The sequence below is a fragment of the Xiphophorus maculatus genome, chromosome 21 (assembly GCF_002775205.1).
Source record: "Xiphophorus maculatus strain JP 163 A chromosome 21, X_maculatus-5.0-male, whole genome shotgun sequence".
In the NCBI taxonomy this organism is placed as follows: Eukaryota; Metazoa; Chordata; class Actinopteri; order Cyprinodontiformes; family Poeciliidae; genus Xiphophorus; species Xiphophorus maculatus.
The window spans coordinates 13,144,334-13,162,726 of record NC_036463.1 but is presented as its reverse complement, the minus strand read 5'-3'; the positions used below and the strand labels follow the sequence as shown (position 1 = coordinate 13,162,726).

The 18,393-nt window shown below is 38.5% G+C and overlaps 1 protein-coding gene across 2 annotated transcripts in view; it reads right to left on the bottom strand.

The window, feature by feature from the left end:
* The window catches only part of sema5a (semaphorin 5A), a 147,661-nt gene that overhangs the window by 66,900 nt on the left and 62,368 nt on the right, over nucleotides 1-18,393 (bottom strand). For both annotated transcript variants that reach the window (XR_002751996.1, XM_023326557.1), the window contains exons 5-8: nucleotides 16,380-16,442; nucleotides 11,212-11,310; nucleotides 3,323-3,536; nucleotides 1,323-1,608 (exon numbers count right to left, since the gene is read on the bottom strand). Coding sequence is in view for 1 of the 2 variants with exons in the window: in XM_023326557.1 (XP_023182325.1) it covers nucleotides 1,323-1,608; nucleotides 3,323-3,536; nucleotides 11,212-11,310; nucleotides 16,380-16,442 (662 nt within the window). In the remaining variant the exon portion in view is untranslated. The remainder of the gene's footprint in view (nucleotides 1-1,322; nucleotides 1,609-3,322; nucleotides 3,537-11,211; nucleotides 11,311-16,379; nucleotides 16,443-18,393) is intronic.

The following is an 18,393-nucleotide window of genomic DNA, read 5'->3' as shown; positions in this document are numbered from 1 at the left end:
TTTAAGCTGTCAGTTTCAACAAGTACCAGTCGCCTCGCTTGGAAGAGAAAGTAAAGAATGAGAGCATTAACTCTTGACTCAAACTGCAAGACTTTGGCGATGTGAATTATAATCCAGTGCAGCTGTTCATTAAGCTCTGTGCCTGTAGGGGGAAATGTTTCCAATACCCTTCAAATGTTTTTTTTTTTTTTCTTTGCTCCATGAAGGCGTTGACTGTAAAGAATTGATTACTCAGCTTTAATGATAGGGCAAGTGGCTGTACAACAGTTTAAATAACAGGAAATAAGAAGGAAAAGAGAGTAAAACAGAGGATTAAACACTTAATATGAGATTAGATTGTAAAATTGGCACCTCCAATCAGTCATAAGAATGTAAAAGGCCTCTCATGTAAAGCATGAAATGTATTCAAATTCAAACTGTATATTAGTACGGAGCAAAATTTATAATACTCTTCTCAATCTACAGATATGTACATACAGATAAGACTATTGTATGAATCAGATCAAACATTTACTGTTTTATATCCAATAGAATTAGCAAGATCTATCATTACTAAAAAAAAACATTTACTGACGGACTGTCAGCTTTTTAGATGTTTTTTTTATTTTACTTTCTTTAAAGTAAAAAGAAAATTGCTGAAATTTAATTTTAACTTGTACAACTTGGTTCATTGTTCATTAATGATTATGTTTGTTACTTTCCTTAAACCACATTGTAACACATTTGGTGGTATGAAGGTCCATTTGAAAGTCTATTTGTGCTGAAAAACCTTAACTTCCTCCCCAATGTTCACTCTAAAGGACACATCTAACCCAGCACTTCACTGTTTTGAACTGCTGCCTTCAGGCAGACATTATCTGTCCCAAAAAGCAAGAACAAGCAGGTTGTTAAATAGTTTCTACCTGTAAGCTATTGTCACTTTAAATGCTAACTTTAAATCATAACCTAATGTGCGAATTAATCTGGAGCACCACACTGAGTGCAAACTGCTGCCATTTGCTTTTGTGAGTGGCAAAAGCAAATGGCAGCTTTGCCATTTGCTTTTGCAAATGCTATTGCTATTTCTTGAGATAGCAATATTTTTATTGCTATGTCTTGAGATGCTGCTTTACAAGATGTTTTTACTAACAGTTCCATCTATTTTTGTTATGAATAAAATATTAGCTGTACCATCCCAGAGAGGATGATATTCTAAGGCTTGCATGCTAAAACTATTTTCCAACCAAATGTTCTCTTCACTTCAATCTATCTTTCATCAGAGTATAATGGAGGATGTTTAGGTTTAGCATAAAGTTGAAAGTTGGTCATGCACCATTACTTACACATTAGTTGTAAAAATGCCATACAGCAGCTCCAGCTCAGGCAGGTAGAAGGTGCCCTGCAGCTCGTTGTAGTTGAAGGGAATTTCTCCTGGCCTGGAGCAGTTCAGCCTGGCTTTCATGAAGGTGGTCCACGTATCCTCCAGCAGAAAGCGGCCACCGATGTCATTCTTGCACACACGTCCGGCTCGGGAAAACACAGTCCTGCCGCAGTCATGCTCCACCGCATTTTCTCGGAAGAAGAAGTAAGTGAAGTTGCCGATGTCATAGGAGGAGACGAAATTTGGCTCTGTTGAAAAAGTGGTGGCAAAAATGAACTGGACAGAAAAAAACGACCCAGAAAGAAAACTCGATGACAGCCAGGAAAAAAAGATGAAGTGCAGACAGATGAAGAAAAATACAGACAGAAATATATTTAAGGCTGTGGGAGGTGGATGGAGTGGGAGAGTGATAGGCTACGCATTATGACTGATTGGCTCATGGTGTGTGTGAGCGTGCATGGGGCCCACACAACAGCAGGTGATCAGGATTAATAACTACAGGCTATGTTATTAATGGCTTTGTGTTGTAATAAGAAAGCTCATTTTTCACTCCCCAAACCTAAAGGTTAGGCTGAGAAATGACCAAAACAGGTGGAGGGTAATAGCTCTCACCCTATCTAAAACATGCAACCTCCATGACACGGCTACAGCTAAAGTGTTCATCTTTATGTATGACATTATTGAATCTAAAATGCACACTTTATTCTTTCTGACGGTGATTTAATTCGGCTTTAAAGGAAAATGTGCCCCCCTTTTCCTCTCTCTCTCCATCTCATTTTTGCCCTTTTCTTCTCTGAACCTTCAGAGGGCAGTGCAGGGGAAGACGGAGGAAGAAAATCAATTCCCCATAAAATTAGTTATTAAGCCTTCTCCCAGAAGGTGGCTGCCAAGCAAGGTATGAGGTAGTTTTAAATTTGTTTTTTCAATTTAGCTTAAATGTGAATCAGGAAAAAAGTCACTCGCAGACAAGATACTGATTGACCTGCTCCTGTGTAGGATGGACATCTTAAGCTATTTGAAGTTCCCCAATCTGCTCTCCAATGTGTTTGAACGTTCAGGGGGGGAGGGACACCATTGATTTTTCTGGATTTCAAACTTGAGTTCTCCTTAAAGAAAGGGTAAGGTGTTTATTTTTTTAAACCACACTCAGATTTTCTTGTTGACATGAAACTCTAGAAACATTTTGTTTCACCGTTAAACGGCAAATGAATATTATTGTTCAGAGCAGAATTTGTTTTGCTTGGGGCTGATTACTAAAGGTTGCTTGGAGAATAAAATCTTACAGATGCAAGAGGCTGTGAGTCCAATGAAAACACACCGACTCTCCTCTAGTTGCAGTGCAAATATTTCAAGCATTGTAGTGACAGATGTATTCAGTGTGATCCCTCAAATATCTTTGAATAATGTTGTTCTTACATAGCCAGCCTCTTGTCCTATGCTATGTGCTTCATACAGAGGGTCTGCGCATCTTTAGTATTGAAAAACAATTGCTTCCAGGAGGCGTGGACTGTGTTGAGGTTTTAAATTTTACCCAGTTGCTTAACGTTTGCCTGTGACGTTTGTAATGTGCCAATTCAATACCAAGAAGCTTACCGGAAGTTGCCTTCGCTGTAAGTAACCTTTCCATTTGTGGAAAGAAAAGTGCCGATCCAAATGAGGCGGCTGTTAATGTTTATTTAATATTTGGAAGAGTGGCTGGCGTCGACTGAACAGCTTTGTTTACTTCCCTCCCCGCCATTGCTAAAGCTACAGGCAGAAAATCGATGTCATCATTCACAACTTATGCTTGTGTTCGCTGATTGACCCGGTCAAAAATAAACCGGAGAAAATCTGAGTCAAGGGGAGGAAGCCCAGAATGTGCTGGAAGCGAGGATTATTTTTGAGCAGCATTGCATAGGCAGGCAATGGCCAGGCTAGTTTATGTACACAAAATATAGCAATTATCTGCCATTTACTGCCTACCGTTTAGCCACTTGGAGTTGTACTGGGCAGTGCGTAAAGGCGGCAGTCCGCCAAGGCTGCGGTAGATGGCCGGGTCTCGTCCAGAGAAGTCCATGGCGGTGGCGGCGTAGAGCTCTCCGCTGGATGTGATGAGGGCTGTGGAGTTGTGCAAGGGGTTGTAGGGACACCGAGCCATCCCACTGATCTGATCGTGGATCTCAGTCAGGTTTGTCAGCTGCAATATAGTGGAAAGTCAGGTTAAAGTGGGAGAACAAGAAAAAGTGGTCAAGAACAAAATAAAACAAAGACTGATGAGAATAAACTGTGTCTGTGCTACTACAGAGTGCATTTCCTTTTATTTGCAACATGAAGAAGACGCAAGGTCGCATGTAATAAATGTATTTGCAACACAGCTGTTAATACTTTGCAAAACCATTTTATAACAGGACAACGCTTAGTATTCCCCTACGGTCTGCTTTCTTAATTATTCAAAATCCTGTATTCCTTATGCCGTCTTTTCATCTGCTCATCCCACAGGCTTTTCGTAGGCTTGCAGAATGTCCTGCCCACAGAAGTGGCTTCATATTTTCTCTGGTGAAGCCTTACTGACTTGAATTGGGCATATGTTTCGGATTCCAGTGATGAGTCAATTTATGATTTACGGCAGACAACAACTATGTTTCATTTGAAATAACCTCATCTTCCAAAATGTCTATGGTTTTATGGAATAGGAACAAAGGAGACAACATAAATGTTAGAACTTTTCCATATGCTGCAGTTTATTTAATGTCTGCACAGATTGTCTGTCTACTATGCTGCTTCTTTTTATGTCCCCTTGTGAAATGTACAATATAGACAATTAGCAAATGTCCTCATGTTTGCTACTTTCCTCAAAATTTGGAAGCTAACTCAGAGCTGCAGTCTAATGGCCAGATTTAAAACAACCTTTATTAGCATGCCTTGGTGAGCCAGAGTTGCTACTCTTTTAACAGTGAGGTTTTTTTAATCTCTCTTACAATCAATATCCTGCTTGATGGCCATGGTTGCAGGATAAACTTGGGTCCTGGAGCAGCTGTGTGAATCGCCATTGTTGTTTAAAATGTTTTAATTATTCTTCCTACTGAAGACACGGGCAATACTGGGCAAATAACAATTTTCCTGTAATCATTTCACGACTTTGGGAGATAAACGCATGTCTGCTCTACTTTAAGGGCATACACTTTTGTCCTTCTCATTTTCAAATACAGTTACACGCAAAGACACTGTAATTCAAAGAGAAAGATAAAGTAAAAATTACAAAAATACTTATAGAAAGTTTATTTTATAGAAAGTGTGACCCAAAGACTGGAAACAGTTACTTCTTAGGTGAGATTCCACCCCCGCAATTGAATAAATTAACTCAAAGTAAAGTCTGGATTTTACTTTTATTTTTTTATGCTACTGCAATAAAAAATCCAATATCTTGCTGTTGGTGCTGAATAACGCAGGATCAGGCACTAAAGTGAGTTTATTTCTAAGCATAGCGATGTAGAACAACAGCAACAATATATAGGACAAAGCATCAAAGGGCAACATTAAAATGCAAATCAAAGAAGTGTGCAGCTGTGCTGTTTGTTCCTGCCAATATGCAAGTAGTACAAGCAGCAAATATACCTCATCTCATAACATTTTGCTTTGTTTACTTCTACTGTGAAGCACACAACAATATGTACAACCAGAACCTTCAGAAGCAAGAAGCATAATTAGAGAGCACATTTAGAATAATCAGCATCATAAAACACACAAGCACAACAGCTGCTTTTTAGTCTAATGGTAAGAAACCACCTGTTCAAGACCAGCAGAATTCATCTTGGCTGAAGTGCTTTAATGGTTTGGTTTCTGGTGTCTCTACAGAACAGCCAGCTGTTCTTCAACATGGAACATTGTTAAACCACATCTTTGAGTTGCCACTCCGAGTTACAAAAAGGCTTGATGTGCGATGAATTGCTCCACTGCATTTCGCCTTTGAATATAAAGCCAAATCCAAGGCCCCGCTTTTTAAAAATACTTTACAGCTTGACCTTGGGTTATCCCTGACATGCTGGACTGGTTGCTGAAGAGCCGTAGCACATGGCTTTGTAAGTGAGCTCTGAAAAGGGAAAAGGAGAATTGCAATTTCCCAATCTAAGATGTAATTATACTTTATGGTGCAAAAGCAAACGTCATGCAAAATTTATCTCATGGCATTTGTACTTATTTGTAAATATTTATTGAAGTTCTCATGGCAAATGAGTAATGCAAGATTGTAGGTTTGCTTGTGACCATTATGCAATTACTTTTCTATCAATCAGTCAAGTTCAGTACTTGAGACTTCCCATTGGCTGTAGATCTTAAGACACTGCGCAACGATTCTTAGCTCAATCTCGTCTCTCTTCACTCATTTTTATTAATCTACAAAGTTCTTCTAAAGTGAATTCAGAGCAATGTGTTTAGAGGAACCAGACTGTGTATTTCGCCAATTTCCTAAAGCCTGTCGATTTGGATAAAAAAATTTGGTCTATCTGCTCTCTAATGCCAACGCTGCACAACCCAAACCACAACAGAGAAGCGACCCTGTGTGAGCTTTGCCAGTCTGAGGTGAAAGCCTGGTATTGACACGGCTGATTCCGTTGGCAGGAGTCATTTTATTAGGTCAGCTGGGTCATTGAGAAAAGGAAGAAGAGGAGGAATAAATAGGTGGCAAAGAAGCCGTTTCATTTTGAAGGAAGGGAAGTGAAAGTTGTCCCTGTATAGACCAAGCAGCTGCAGGGCTTGGACGCTCTACGGACTTTTGTGGAAGGAGATGGATCACAGCTAATAAAGAAGAACTATAGACTCTTTTGAATCATTCTTAAAAGAATGAGAAATCCAACAGTCAGAGTAAGAGTTTTCACCTGCTAAATATGGCAAGAAAACTATCAGATGGCTTGCATATTTTAGACCTGGTAATTGGCAGGGCTATCAATAATTTATAATAAATTTAATCAACATTAGAAAAGTAGAGAGGAACTGGATAGTGAACAGAACCGGATGATTTTGATGTGACCAGTGATTGGACAATTTGAGGAACTGAACTCAAATTACGATTAGTTCTAGGAGCTACAAGGTTGCAGTAACAACTTTCATGAACATATTTTGAAGTCACCCTATTGCATCTCAATAAGTTAAAGATCTGGAGTCTCATTTCTAAAGGATTGCATAGGATCCATAATAAAAGTGTATGTACGCCCAAAAGGCAAAAGTGGCATACGGCAAAAAACATTCTGATTTATAAAACCATGCGCATGCACACCATTAAGCAATTTTCCTCTCTAGAACACAGCTATAACTAAAACTTTGTGCACAAGGTCCCGCCTCATGTCCTGCCCTCTACATGCCCTCAACCATAAATGGTCAATGCAAAGCACCTCATGAATGTCAGTGTTAATTTAAATGAGCCATCTTATCATGTCATTTCATTATTAACAATAGCAATGAAGAGGAAACGAGGGGAAAACCCAATTTCACAGAAGCAGAAAGCCATGTGAGTGAGGTGGAGAGGTAGAAACATATCTTTTCCGGTAGCCAGACGTGAAATAAAGTTTACACACTGCCACTAGCATTTTTAGAGGCCCCTGGCACGCTCACAGCTGAGCGCTCACAGGTGTGAGTATTATTAAAGCACCTCCTCTGTACTCTGAACGTTCTGAAACGAGGTAGGAGCCAGCACCTGAGGGAAGTACCCACTGTCCTCTGCAGGTTATAGTGGAATAGTGCATCAGTACACCAGGCCCTAATAGTTAGGATTCAACAAATTAATTTTTCTTGCACTCGTGTTCTCCCAAAGTGCAGGGAAATCTGATGTATGGACTGGTCATGTTAACAATGCCATTCAGTACAGCTGGCATTATTACACTTTGTGCTGGCTGCTATATTTCTCAGGAATGTCTCCTGTTTCCAAATTTATGAAGAGAGGCTTGCAAGGAGATTTGCTGTCTTTCTGATTGGAGAAAGGCAGCAAATCTTTAGCAAGTTAATGTTAAAGTCACTTTAACATTAACAATATCAACTTTGAACTGTAGGTCCTGTAATGATTTTTCAGAGTTTTTGGAGGACTCTTTTAGCACCTTGTTGTCTGTTCTCAGGTTGACTTTTCTTGGTCATTGAGACCTGAGAATTGGTAGTTGTTGTGAATGTCCTCCAAGTCTCATACTGTGGAATGGATAACTTGAAATTAATTTGATACATTAAATACTTTAGCAGACATTGGCTGCTGTAACTTCTTAAAGGCCACAGAAACTCTTTCACGCTCGCCGCATTGATCATGTCTACTCCAGTCAGGAGCTCACCAAAATAAATGTCTGTTGTTCAAACTTGGCAAATCTCCTTGAAATAGTGAAACGCAGTCGTCTTATGTGCACCTGGTATGATTAACCTTGGAGTAATTTTAACCATTTCATGTGGAAATAAATGTGGGATATCAGAATCATCCCAAATAGAGTCTTGGTAGATCACAGCTAAAAAAATAAAGATTTGATGTGTGTCTCTCTAATAAAGAGACAGCTATTTGACAAATAAATTTTGTTTAATCAAAATCAGTCACGAGGTGTACTTTATTGCTAACGCACCATTTTTGATTCTATACCTTGCAGTCTGTCTTAGGCCTGTCCTGTTTTCTATTAAATTATTGACATTCATGCCGTACTGTGTTCATCATCACAGCTTGAAAAAAAATCTGTGTGAACAGCGTTCTATTGATGCCGACGTTCCGGACCCATGTTTCAAATTAACGAACATTCAGCTCGTAAATATGACGGCTCCTAAAGAAATACAGCTGTAATAATGTCATGGCATTTCAACTATATGTATTTTCACAGCGGTAAACAGTCATTATGAGCTTCTGACCTTTGAATTCAGTGCTTTAGGACCAAAACAAATGTCATCTTAATTGTAAACTCCTGCCCAGTCTTCTTCCAACAGTGAAATGCAGATTGGTGATGTGGACATATCACTGTTATAAGGTAAAAAAGCAATAATCTGACATTTTAAAAGTTCAGCTACACTTGACTCCAGGGGCATATGTCACCAGAAGTAGTCTCCTAGATATTTTAGTTACCTTATAAAATGTATATTTTTGCAATTGCAGTGAGTGAACAAACGCAGAAGACATACATGGTTGACCTTAGTGTGTCTGCAGCCTGCTGAATTCAAAGTGAGAAGTTTCACCAAAATTAGTTCTAATGTATACAATCAGGTGCCTTGAAGCCAGAGAGAAATGAGTCATCTCAATGTAATGAGAAAAAGAGGGAGTGCACAAAAAGTAATGTGACAAAAGAACAGAAGCTAAATAAATTTCAATGACTTTTCAGAAGGGTCAACAAGTGTTTACATGGAGCCCAGTGCCAGCATTAACAAGAGTAATGAGCTTAACATTTTGATTGAGATGCTAAACAAGTTTGGGGTAACATTAATTCCAGAAATCAGGGCCCTTAATAGGATTCATTTTTATAATTAGTCAGCATGCCTGGCTGCACAATGGGAGCTTGAACAGGGAATGCTGAGGTGTCATTCTCCCGACTCACCTTGATTAAATAAGTTGATCAACCTGACCTTTACCTCAAACAATGTCACTTCATTAAAATAACAACCCAGTCTTCAAATTTGCATTGTTCACATGCCCGTCATAATGCTGCTATTTTATGCTAACGATTTCTCAAAATACGTGCTGCCAGCTTGTTTTGAGCTGGCAGTTGCAGCTCCCTCTCATTGATGCAAGGGAGTTGATACACTTGACTAACCTACAAGGTTATGATTATCAATGAAGAAAATGCATATCAGTTAAAAAGCTGGAATTTAATGTAGTGTGTGATATTTTTGAAGAAGATATGGTTAACCAGTTTGACTACAAGAATGGCTTTGCAGAAGTTTGCAGCAGCCACCTCTAAATGCTTGGATGCAGCATTTCCCAGAATTTTTTTGTGAACTTAAGGATGGAATACAAAGGATAATTTGTATGGAGGAGAAGTTGAATGATAAACTTCTAGCGACAAGCTGACTGACCTAGAAAACACATCATGCTGTGTGCAAGGAGACAAAAGCTAAGCAACAGAATTTGAAACCAGTAAAGGGAAATCAACAAAAAGAGAAGGCAGGTAAGCACCACATTTTGCTTGTAATCTTTCCCCTTTACATAGCAGGATGGAATATTTACAACTTCAATTATACAACCAACATGGAGATTGTCTAATTGTGAGATACTGTTGAAGAGCACAATCTAGCTGTGCTGGCAGCTAATGTCATTTTGTTCATGGCAACAAAAATGGGGGTCTGTTATGAAGCCGGTTTTTTCATGCTGCAGTGAATATCTAAACTGAAACCTGAAGCATCAATGGGATTTTGTAACAGTTGGTTACCATGGAGACTTTAGATGCAGACTGGTGGAAAGCTGATGTAGACCTAGTATAGACCTAAATATTAAAGATAATGTGCTTCTTTGAGTAGTTTTTCCACACCATGTTATTTACTTCTACTTGAGTAATATTATTATGAAGTACTGCTATTCTTATTAAGAGAACATTCTGGCTGTTCTACCAAACTTTAATTAGTCCACTGAATGTCTTAGCAATATCTTTGTTAAAACTTCTGGGTTGTACAAAAGCATCATTATTTTAATGTTATTTTCTGTCTTCTGAGAATGTGGTGCCATTTGTAGATCTAGAAAACACAAAATAAACAGTATATATTGTGTCTTTACACAATACGTACTATAAGCATTCAGTAGTTTGACCTGGTGGAAAACAAATGTGTGTTTCTTCCACTTTAATTGGTTTTTACTTAAGTAGGCTTTACTTTTAAACTCTTGGATATTTTTTTATCGCCATCAGTCCTGCCCTGACTTGAGTGCAATGTTTGGCTACTCTACCCACTAGTAGAGAGCCCTTGCCGATGTAAGAGCCTCACAGAATGCCTTGGCAGGTTTTCTGCTGTTTAATTGTGCAGTAGTGTCACATTTTCAAAAGTCTCATTCTTATGTTTACCGACGATTCATGATTTGAATAAATGTGCAGTTAAGAGTTGTGTCTTTTAAAAGTACATTGAAAAAATATGCTTTTAGAGATGTTTTTTCTTTAAAGAGGCTACATATATTTGTTCTGTTGCTCAGTTTTTATATAATTGTCAAATCTATGTTATCTATGTTATTTTAGACATTTCCTCAAATTCCAAAAACACATAATTCAAAATTTCAAATTAGCACTTAGCCAGTTGTCTTTGACTATGCAAGGCAAATTGAGGAAGGATACTTTTCCTAAGTTTAGAAAAGGTCAGTGCTATAAAGAAATTCAATTTACAGTCTAACAGGTTAAGATTGTAGTGCTAAAAAGTAAAAAGAATTAACAAGGAAATTATCATTTACCAGATCTGCGGACACTATCACCATTATATACCATTATATGCCATTATCTACAGATACAGAATGTTTCTGTATTTCAGTCAAGAAGCTGGAGCATGTCTGCAGAACTATAATGTCATATTTATTTTGTGTTGTCGCTGCACTTCTCTTTATGTGAAAAACGCCTAGTACAGATGCTGCTTTGTGTAAACTACACAGATGGCAGATGGGCGCAACTAAAAATATTGTTATTCTACGCTTCAACTTTATCTAAAACTGTTAAAAGCTGCAGTTATTCATCAAGTTGTTTTTGTAAAGTGTTTATGTTAATATTGAAACTTTACTCTGTCCAGCTTTGTAAAAAATAATGTTGCAAATGTTCTGGAAAAATACTATGACAGTAAAAACACAGCCTCTTTCAGTTTCTGTCAAATTCATGGGTGGTTATGTATGCATTGAAAAGGGGTTTGGATTTAAATTGCAGGCTATGTAAACAGCATTGTGGATGTTATGATGCTCGTACCGTTCGATTGGTGCAGATGGGGGTGAATGCATTGGTTCCACAGGTAAACAGCCTGTTCCCATTAACCAGCAGCACCCTAATGTAGTTCTGGCACTCCTCCTGCAGAAACACACAGGCAAAAAAACATATATAGCAGTTACTAACAGTTCCATTATCTATCCACTGGCAAGCAGCAGCATTAGGCAGAAGGGGCCAAATTACACTTTATGCCAATAAATAAGAAAAGCACCTGCATCAACAGGAGGGCTGCTCCGAAACGTGGCCAACTTACACAGAGTCAAATCAAGTCTAATGTCTGCATGGCTTAGCCATGTCACATCCTAATTCAGTGGGGATCAGGGTTGGAGAGGGATCTCAAAAATACGGCGGAGACCAGATAAATGCAACAGGTGTTAGAGAGGGCCATTCAGAATTAGTTTAGAAAATTGCCTTGGCTTTGTTGACTGGTCAGAAAGTGAAATGAAAATGTCGCCTCTCATACACTTCATTCAATCATTCTTTCTTTTTAGCCCGCTCCCCACCACAATCAATTCAAACCACTTTTCTCCAAATTAGAGTGAAGTACACACTCATCAGCCTTTTCTTGGCTCCTTCTCTTGTGGGAATTCCTCCCGGGGTTTCAAGCAAAACTACTCAGCTCTTGGTTAAAAGCTCACAAAAAGCAGAGAAGAACTGACAGAGTGAAAGATTGATTGAATGATAGATCGGCACTCAATTTTATGAACTTTCAATGTAAAGGTCAGGTATTCATGAGGGCTTGCAGGTGATTTCCATCAACTAACGTCAACCTGTGGTAAATGTAAAGGTGGTCGGCATTAACTTCATGAAGCGGCAATTCTTTTTTTCACAGGACAAAAAAATAAACCTGTAGAGTTCTCTCCGTCTAACAGGGGCCCTGGTCATAGGTAAGGGGCTCTTGTAAAAGTTTAAACCTTTGTAAATCTGCTATTGTTTCAGTCACTGGAGCAACCTTCATCACCCCTCTTTTCACTTTTAAGGGTCTGATTTAGGTGTGTAGGCTGGCATAGCAAAGGGAATTTATTTTCCCCAAACAACATGAACATTGACACCTGGAACTACTTGTTTCCTGGCCCTCCACACTTGAAAGTATTCAAGGTGACCACATATATGCCGTTAAAACAAAAGGTGTGTTGACGAGCAGCTCATTTACAAGCCTATACCTGCATAAAGGGGCTTCTTAAAGCCTTATCTTCAAAAAGTATAAATGTTTGAGTAATACAAATTAAAAAGTTAAATCACATGTTGCATATGCATTACATGTTACTCTGTGTATTTTTTATTAATTTGTTTAACATGGGCTATAGTTCTTAGAAGATTAGAGAATTACACTGGAGTATTGCACAACTAACCCATGGTATGGCCACAATAATTATAGGTAAGGCTGGTGTCTCGTTCTGCAGACCATCACTGAAAACCATGCGGTAATTCAAATCAATTCTAAAAATTATCTACAGGTCTAATTAGTTGCAATTTATAATGCAATGCAGTCAACTCAGTTTATCATAGCAAATGATAAAAAAAATGTTCTGTGAGGAAGCCCAGCAGATTGCACCCAGTATCTGTATAAAGAAAAAAAATCACTATTAGAGAATCCATCAGTTGACAGAATTTTGTATACAAAAATATTAATGAAAAGTGTAGGGGAAAGAAAAAGTGTGGACAAGCAATAGGGATGACCACAGCCTTGAGAAGATCTTGTGGCAAAGCCCTTTCAAACATTTGGTTAGGCATGGACTGTGGTTGGAGTCATAACTTTAAAAGCCACCACACAGAGGTATCGAGGAAATGGCATAGTGTTTGCATCAGGATAACTCTGTGGTCAAGAGGCATTTTCAGAACCATAACCTGACTTCGGTCCAAAGTGTTATTTCAGATGAAAGTAAATCTCACTCTTGAGTGGGATATCAAGAGTCTAGGGAGAGTCTGGGGCTTTGCACAGGCACCGTTGCTTGGAGTCCAGTGTGTTCAGTGTGAGGTCTCCACAGTCACTGATGATTTAGGTCATCTGCTGATGTTGGTTTACTGTATTTTATAAAGTCCAAACCTTCTATTAGAAAATGTCAGAGCGCTGGATGGTGTCTTCCGGAAAGATGTTACCTTATAATGCAGTGCTGGAGAGGGTCACTCAAAATGGAGCTTTTTCCTGCCACTTAAGTAGTGACAAAGTCTGACTACCTTCACACCACACATGATTGATACAAGGATTAATGCAAAATCAGCCCCAAATAAGTACTGGATAATTGAATAGTACATCGATACAATTTTACAAAACTCAACAGTTGTGTATTGAAAATAAAAATAATGTCTATTATTTAAGAGTGATATTTTTGTTTTTTGAGGCATGTCATCATTGCAGGAAAATAGAAATAAATTCTTAAAATATATCTCTATATATTTAATGCGTTTCACAATTTAAATTGAATTACTAGTGGAAATTAACTTTTTGAGGATATTTAAATGTATTGCAATGCCGTTGAACTTGGAGTGCTTGTGCAGCTGGCTGTGATCTATAAACTTGTGTGAAGGGGTGTGAGTGTTTGTGGGCGGGTTGAAAAATAAGGATCTGAATTTTTGAATTCTTCTCTACAGTTTCTTCCTAATTTGGTAATGGGAATAATTATTATTTTGACAGCATCACTGTGCTTGGCTTTATTATGACAGCTTCCTGACAAACTTTCCACATTTGTATTGCAAAACAAAAGCATTTATGCTGGTTCTCACAACACAACAGAAACATCCATCAAGGTGGTTTAACTCCGCTTTCTTATCTTAACTGAAATAAACCAAACACAGAACTGAGACGCAGATGTATGTATTAGGAAGAAAAAAACCTTGGTAAATTCTCTTAAAACACAGGAACGGTATCTATTACAGCTTAAGTTATGATATATTGATGTGCATTGAGGTAGGTAATAAACCACAGAAAGCCCTGTCAACTGCTGGAGGGAAAAAAAGAAGCTTCTAAAGCTATTCTTAGTGTACATCACAGCAACTGATCCTCAGAAGAGAACAGAGCAAAACAATACTGCTCTGCCAGACTGTAGCGACTCCCAAGGACTGAGGTAGCTTTGGTCTGTAATTCACTTCAACGATCATGTGCTGGCCAGCCTGTGCATGCCTATTATGGGTCCCTGACCACCTTTCACTGGAGGATAAATACACAGTGGCAGACGCACATAAGAATCAGGGCTGAGCAGTTCACCTACAAGTCAAATTCAGCTCAGAAAGGCATCTGTTTTATATAGAAGGCTATACCATCTAGCCACATACTAAAATATAGACTGCAAAGAAAGAAGTAAAACAATAGGAACTCCCTTTGTACAAAAGTCTATAAATAAATGTTTAAGTATAGAAAGGGAACATTTTACTATAGTGACTTGATTTAAAACCACTCAAGCTCCAAAGATGTCCATATATTAAGGGTGGATAAAGTGAATCCAGTTGCTTAAAGTACTAATATGTTTAATTCTTATATTGTAGTTTTATTTTTAGCCTGCAATTTTAGAAAGTCCTTAGCAATGGAAGACTTTTGGGCTGAAGTTTGAGGGTTGGAGGAGGATAAGGTTTTTATTTCAACATGATGTAAAAAGGTGGCAATAAATCCTAATGAAAAAACTAAATATAAAAGAAAATAATAAAAAAGATTAGTTTTGTATAGAAAGCTATATAAAACATTGATAAGGGCAATACTACGCACATGTGTACATTAGAAAAAGTAAGCGAAAGTGTATTTGTTCAGTTCCTTTTAATATGGTGCCACATATGCAAGGAAAACACATCTGAGTGTTAAATAGCAGAGCTGAATGTGGGTTCCGCCCATGAATGACTTGCCAAATCCTCTCTGCTGATGCCAAACAGCTTATCTCCCTATGCAACCTTGCTTGGTGTCATTTGTGATTGGCGTTAAATGATTGGCGTTTGAGGAGAAAGGACATACTGACAGTTTAACAATTTATTTATTTAACAAACAGGCAGGCTCAGTACCAAGTCTGGATATGAGAACAGTAGACTACCATGACAGCAGGTGATCCTAATGATGGTCACCTGCTTGTTCACATGCTGTTGTGGGACAGCAGTCCATTTCTTAACTAGCATTTGTTGCAAGTCAATCATTGTGGTTGTACTGGCCACTCTGGGATGAACACGACACCAAAGCTGATCGCACAAGTCTTTAGCAGAGCTGAGGCCAAGACTGCAAGCGAGCCACTTCATCCTCTTCACTCCCAAATTGTGGAGGCAGCCTCTGTAGGGGTGAGCGTAGTGATTTTATAGGATTTTAAGGGAAGTGTTTGGTCCCAGGATGTGGAGATCTGCAAATGGTTTCAGAATCTTATATTGATGTCTGTCTATTGAGATTATCTCCAGTGTTATCAGTCCTTGTTTTACCAGTTAGCAAGACACCATCCTACATTCTCACTGTGTCTACCAAAAGGTATTTGGCATTTCTTCAGACTATTCAGCTTTTCATGGCTGCAACCCATGTGCTCAACTCTGCCGATTGCTGATAAGTTCACAAAGGCATTATCCTTATAAATGTGGAGAAAATAAACTTTCAAATAATAAGACTTTGCTAGAAGTTGCTAGTCCAGTGTGTAATTTCATGTAAGAGCCTAATCTGTTCCCAGTGTGTGTTTTTATAATTATCATACAGCTGTAAAGCCAATGATACATGAATGATCAGAGCCAATGAGCAAATGGTATTTGTCAGTGTTAACTGTTAAACATTAGATTTGTTTTACCAACAGTATGTAAGTGTGATATTTTTTTAAATTACTTTTTATTGTCCTTTAGTAGTTCTTCAAATAGGAAGAGGGTAGAGAGTGAAAAGGAGAAAACGAGTAAATATGTTTAAGATTAGATTAAATAGTATGCTTGAACACTTTAGATAATTAAGTTATATAAATACTGCATAAAATTAGCATCTACCTGTCATGAGAAGTAAAGTTTATTTTACAATTTATCATTAGAAAAGAGCAGATTAGTAGGCTTTTAACTCAATTGCATTCTAAAGATGCAATTGAGCCAAGGTTATCAAGTACATTTCTGATGCAAAGTTGTATGTTTCTTTTTGCAAACAATAATGAAAACTTGCTTTTCTCATCATGTATCTGGAAAAGCAATATAAGAGAGTGTTCATGTAAACTCACCTCTGATTTTCCACGGCTGAAGCAGGCTCCCTTTGTGAACTCATCACAGTGCCATTCAGCCTCCTGGAGAGACAGAGTAAAGCAGTGTAAAAGCTCCCAAAAAGCCATCAAGAAGAGGCAAACACCGGATGACTTGTCTACCTAAAGCAGTTTAAGAAAGACTTAGAGAACTCAAGCAAAACTTTTGGCAATACAGTTTCCAAACCATTTTTTTAAAGCATTTTGCTGCCGTCAGATATTGAACACACAATGAAGAAACATGGTAATGACTGACAAACAATTCAGCATTAACTTGACACTAACTTGAGTTGAGTCAGATTGAGAGATTAAAGCCAACAACAAACGCATCAGACATATTGCCAGTGTAGACTCTCTCAGACCACTAGTAGATGTACAGTGGCGTGAGTACACGCGTGTTAGGAGCCTTGGCAAATGCAAACACAGAATCCAATTAAGGTGCATACCAAACAGAGACCTCGAGAAATGAGAGGCAAGAGTGTGTAAAGCCACATGTCAGCTTGATTTATGTGTGTGGTAAAAGAAGGAATCCTTAAACATTACAGGCGGCTCCCCTGAGCAATTGTGTCATAGTGATGTACATGCATGTAAGAAATAGCAAGACCCTACTTTACATTTTAAAATAGGCAGGAAAAAGAATAAGAAGATAAGAGTTTCTTTTCTCCTCAGAGGGAAAAGACGCAGGTTCTACCTTTTAATTTCAGTGTGACCTCTGAGAAGGGGGTCTCTGTCATTGATAAAAATTCTTTCTTCGTGTAATAAGGGCTGGCCTTGGGAGAGCACTGGGCCACTGAGTCGCTCACCCTTGTGACAGGTGGAATTAGCCTTTACTGCCACCAGGTGTGTATGACTGGCAGAGAGAAGATTAGTTAAGAGAAAACTTGGCTGACTCAGTGTTAAGCTTAATTTGCAAAATGTCTTCAAAAGCAATATATTCAAACTGTTTTCTGGCCAGAGAAATGTAAGTTTTATTCTAAAAGCCTGGCATCTGTGCAGTGCAAAAGCCAACCAGAGGAAACATCTTAAGGCAAAATATTATCATCTTTTAGAGATAGGACATCTAAAGACCTATTTAAAATAAACGAATTAAAATCTGCATTATTACTGTTGTTCAAAGCAGATAAGTATTTATTTTTAAAGTGGACTTTTCTGACATTAAAGGAGTATTTGACTTACACCTTTTAAAGCAGGAAGACATGACCATATATTGTGATGAAGTCATCTCTTTTACAACCATTTACCAAAATGTTATCTTAGATTTAAGGGCAGGAACAACCCTAATCCAAAGGACACAAGTTGAGCATACTATCTCCATTCTTCGTTACCTTCGGTTAGTGTTTTTGGATGCTTTTTGTTTGGTTATTTCTGTTTTGCTTTTAGTTTAAATACAGCTACTGTTGGCTACAATCCCAAACAGAAAAGTTGATGACATATGCTGCTTGAATATTGATAAGCTGCTAGAGTTCAGTGTCATTTTAAGGCAATTTAATTTTACATTTACTTATTGCGTTTGCTTTAGACAGTACGTTTTTTTCTGACAGGCCTTTACTTTCTGCCTCATTGGCCTTTGGGAGGCATGGAAACTGCCGTATGTTCGCCGTCACCCATAAACGCACACATAAGCAGCAACCAGAGCCCGTCTGGAGGGAGAAAAGCGCTCACGGTATGTGTGTGTGGTACTATTCATGGAGATAAAATATGGTGCATTAATGGTAGCTGGCTTCTGGCTTGTCTGTTTCTCCTCTGTGTATGTGTCAGTTCATATTCCTGGGAGAAGCTGGCTATTCTGGGGCAATGCGGACACAAAACACACACATCTTCAGCACAGGCAGCAAGAGCGTGCACACATGGCACCATAGCTAGCCCCAGCTGAATTCAGTGTGGGTGCGGAAAGTGCTTTTGCTAATCGCAGGGGGCGGAAGAAAATCTGTTAATGGCCTGAAACCCAGCTCACTTGTGTTTGGTACAGAAATCAATCATAATCCAAAGTAAAGCC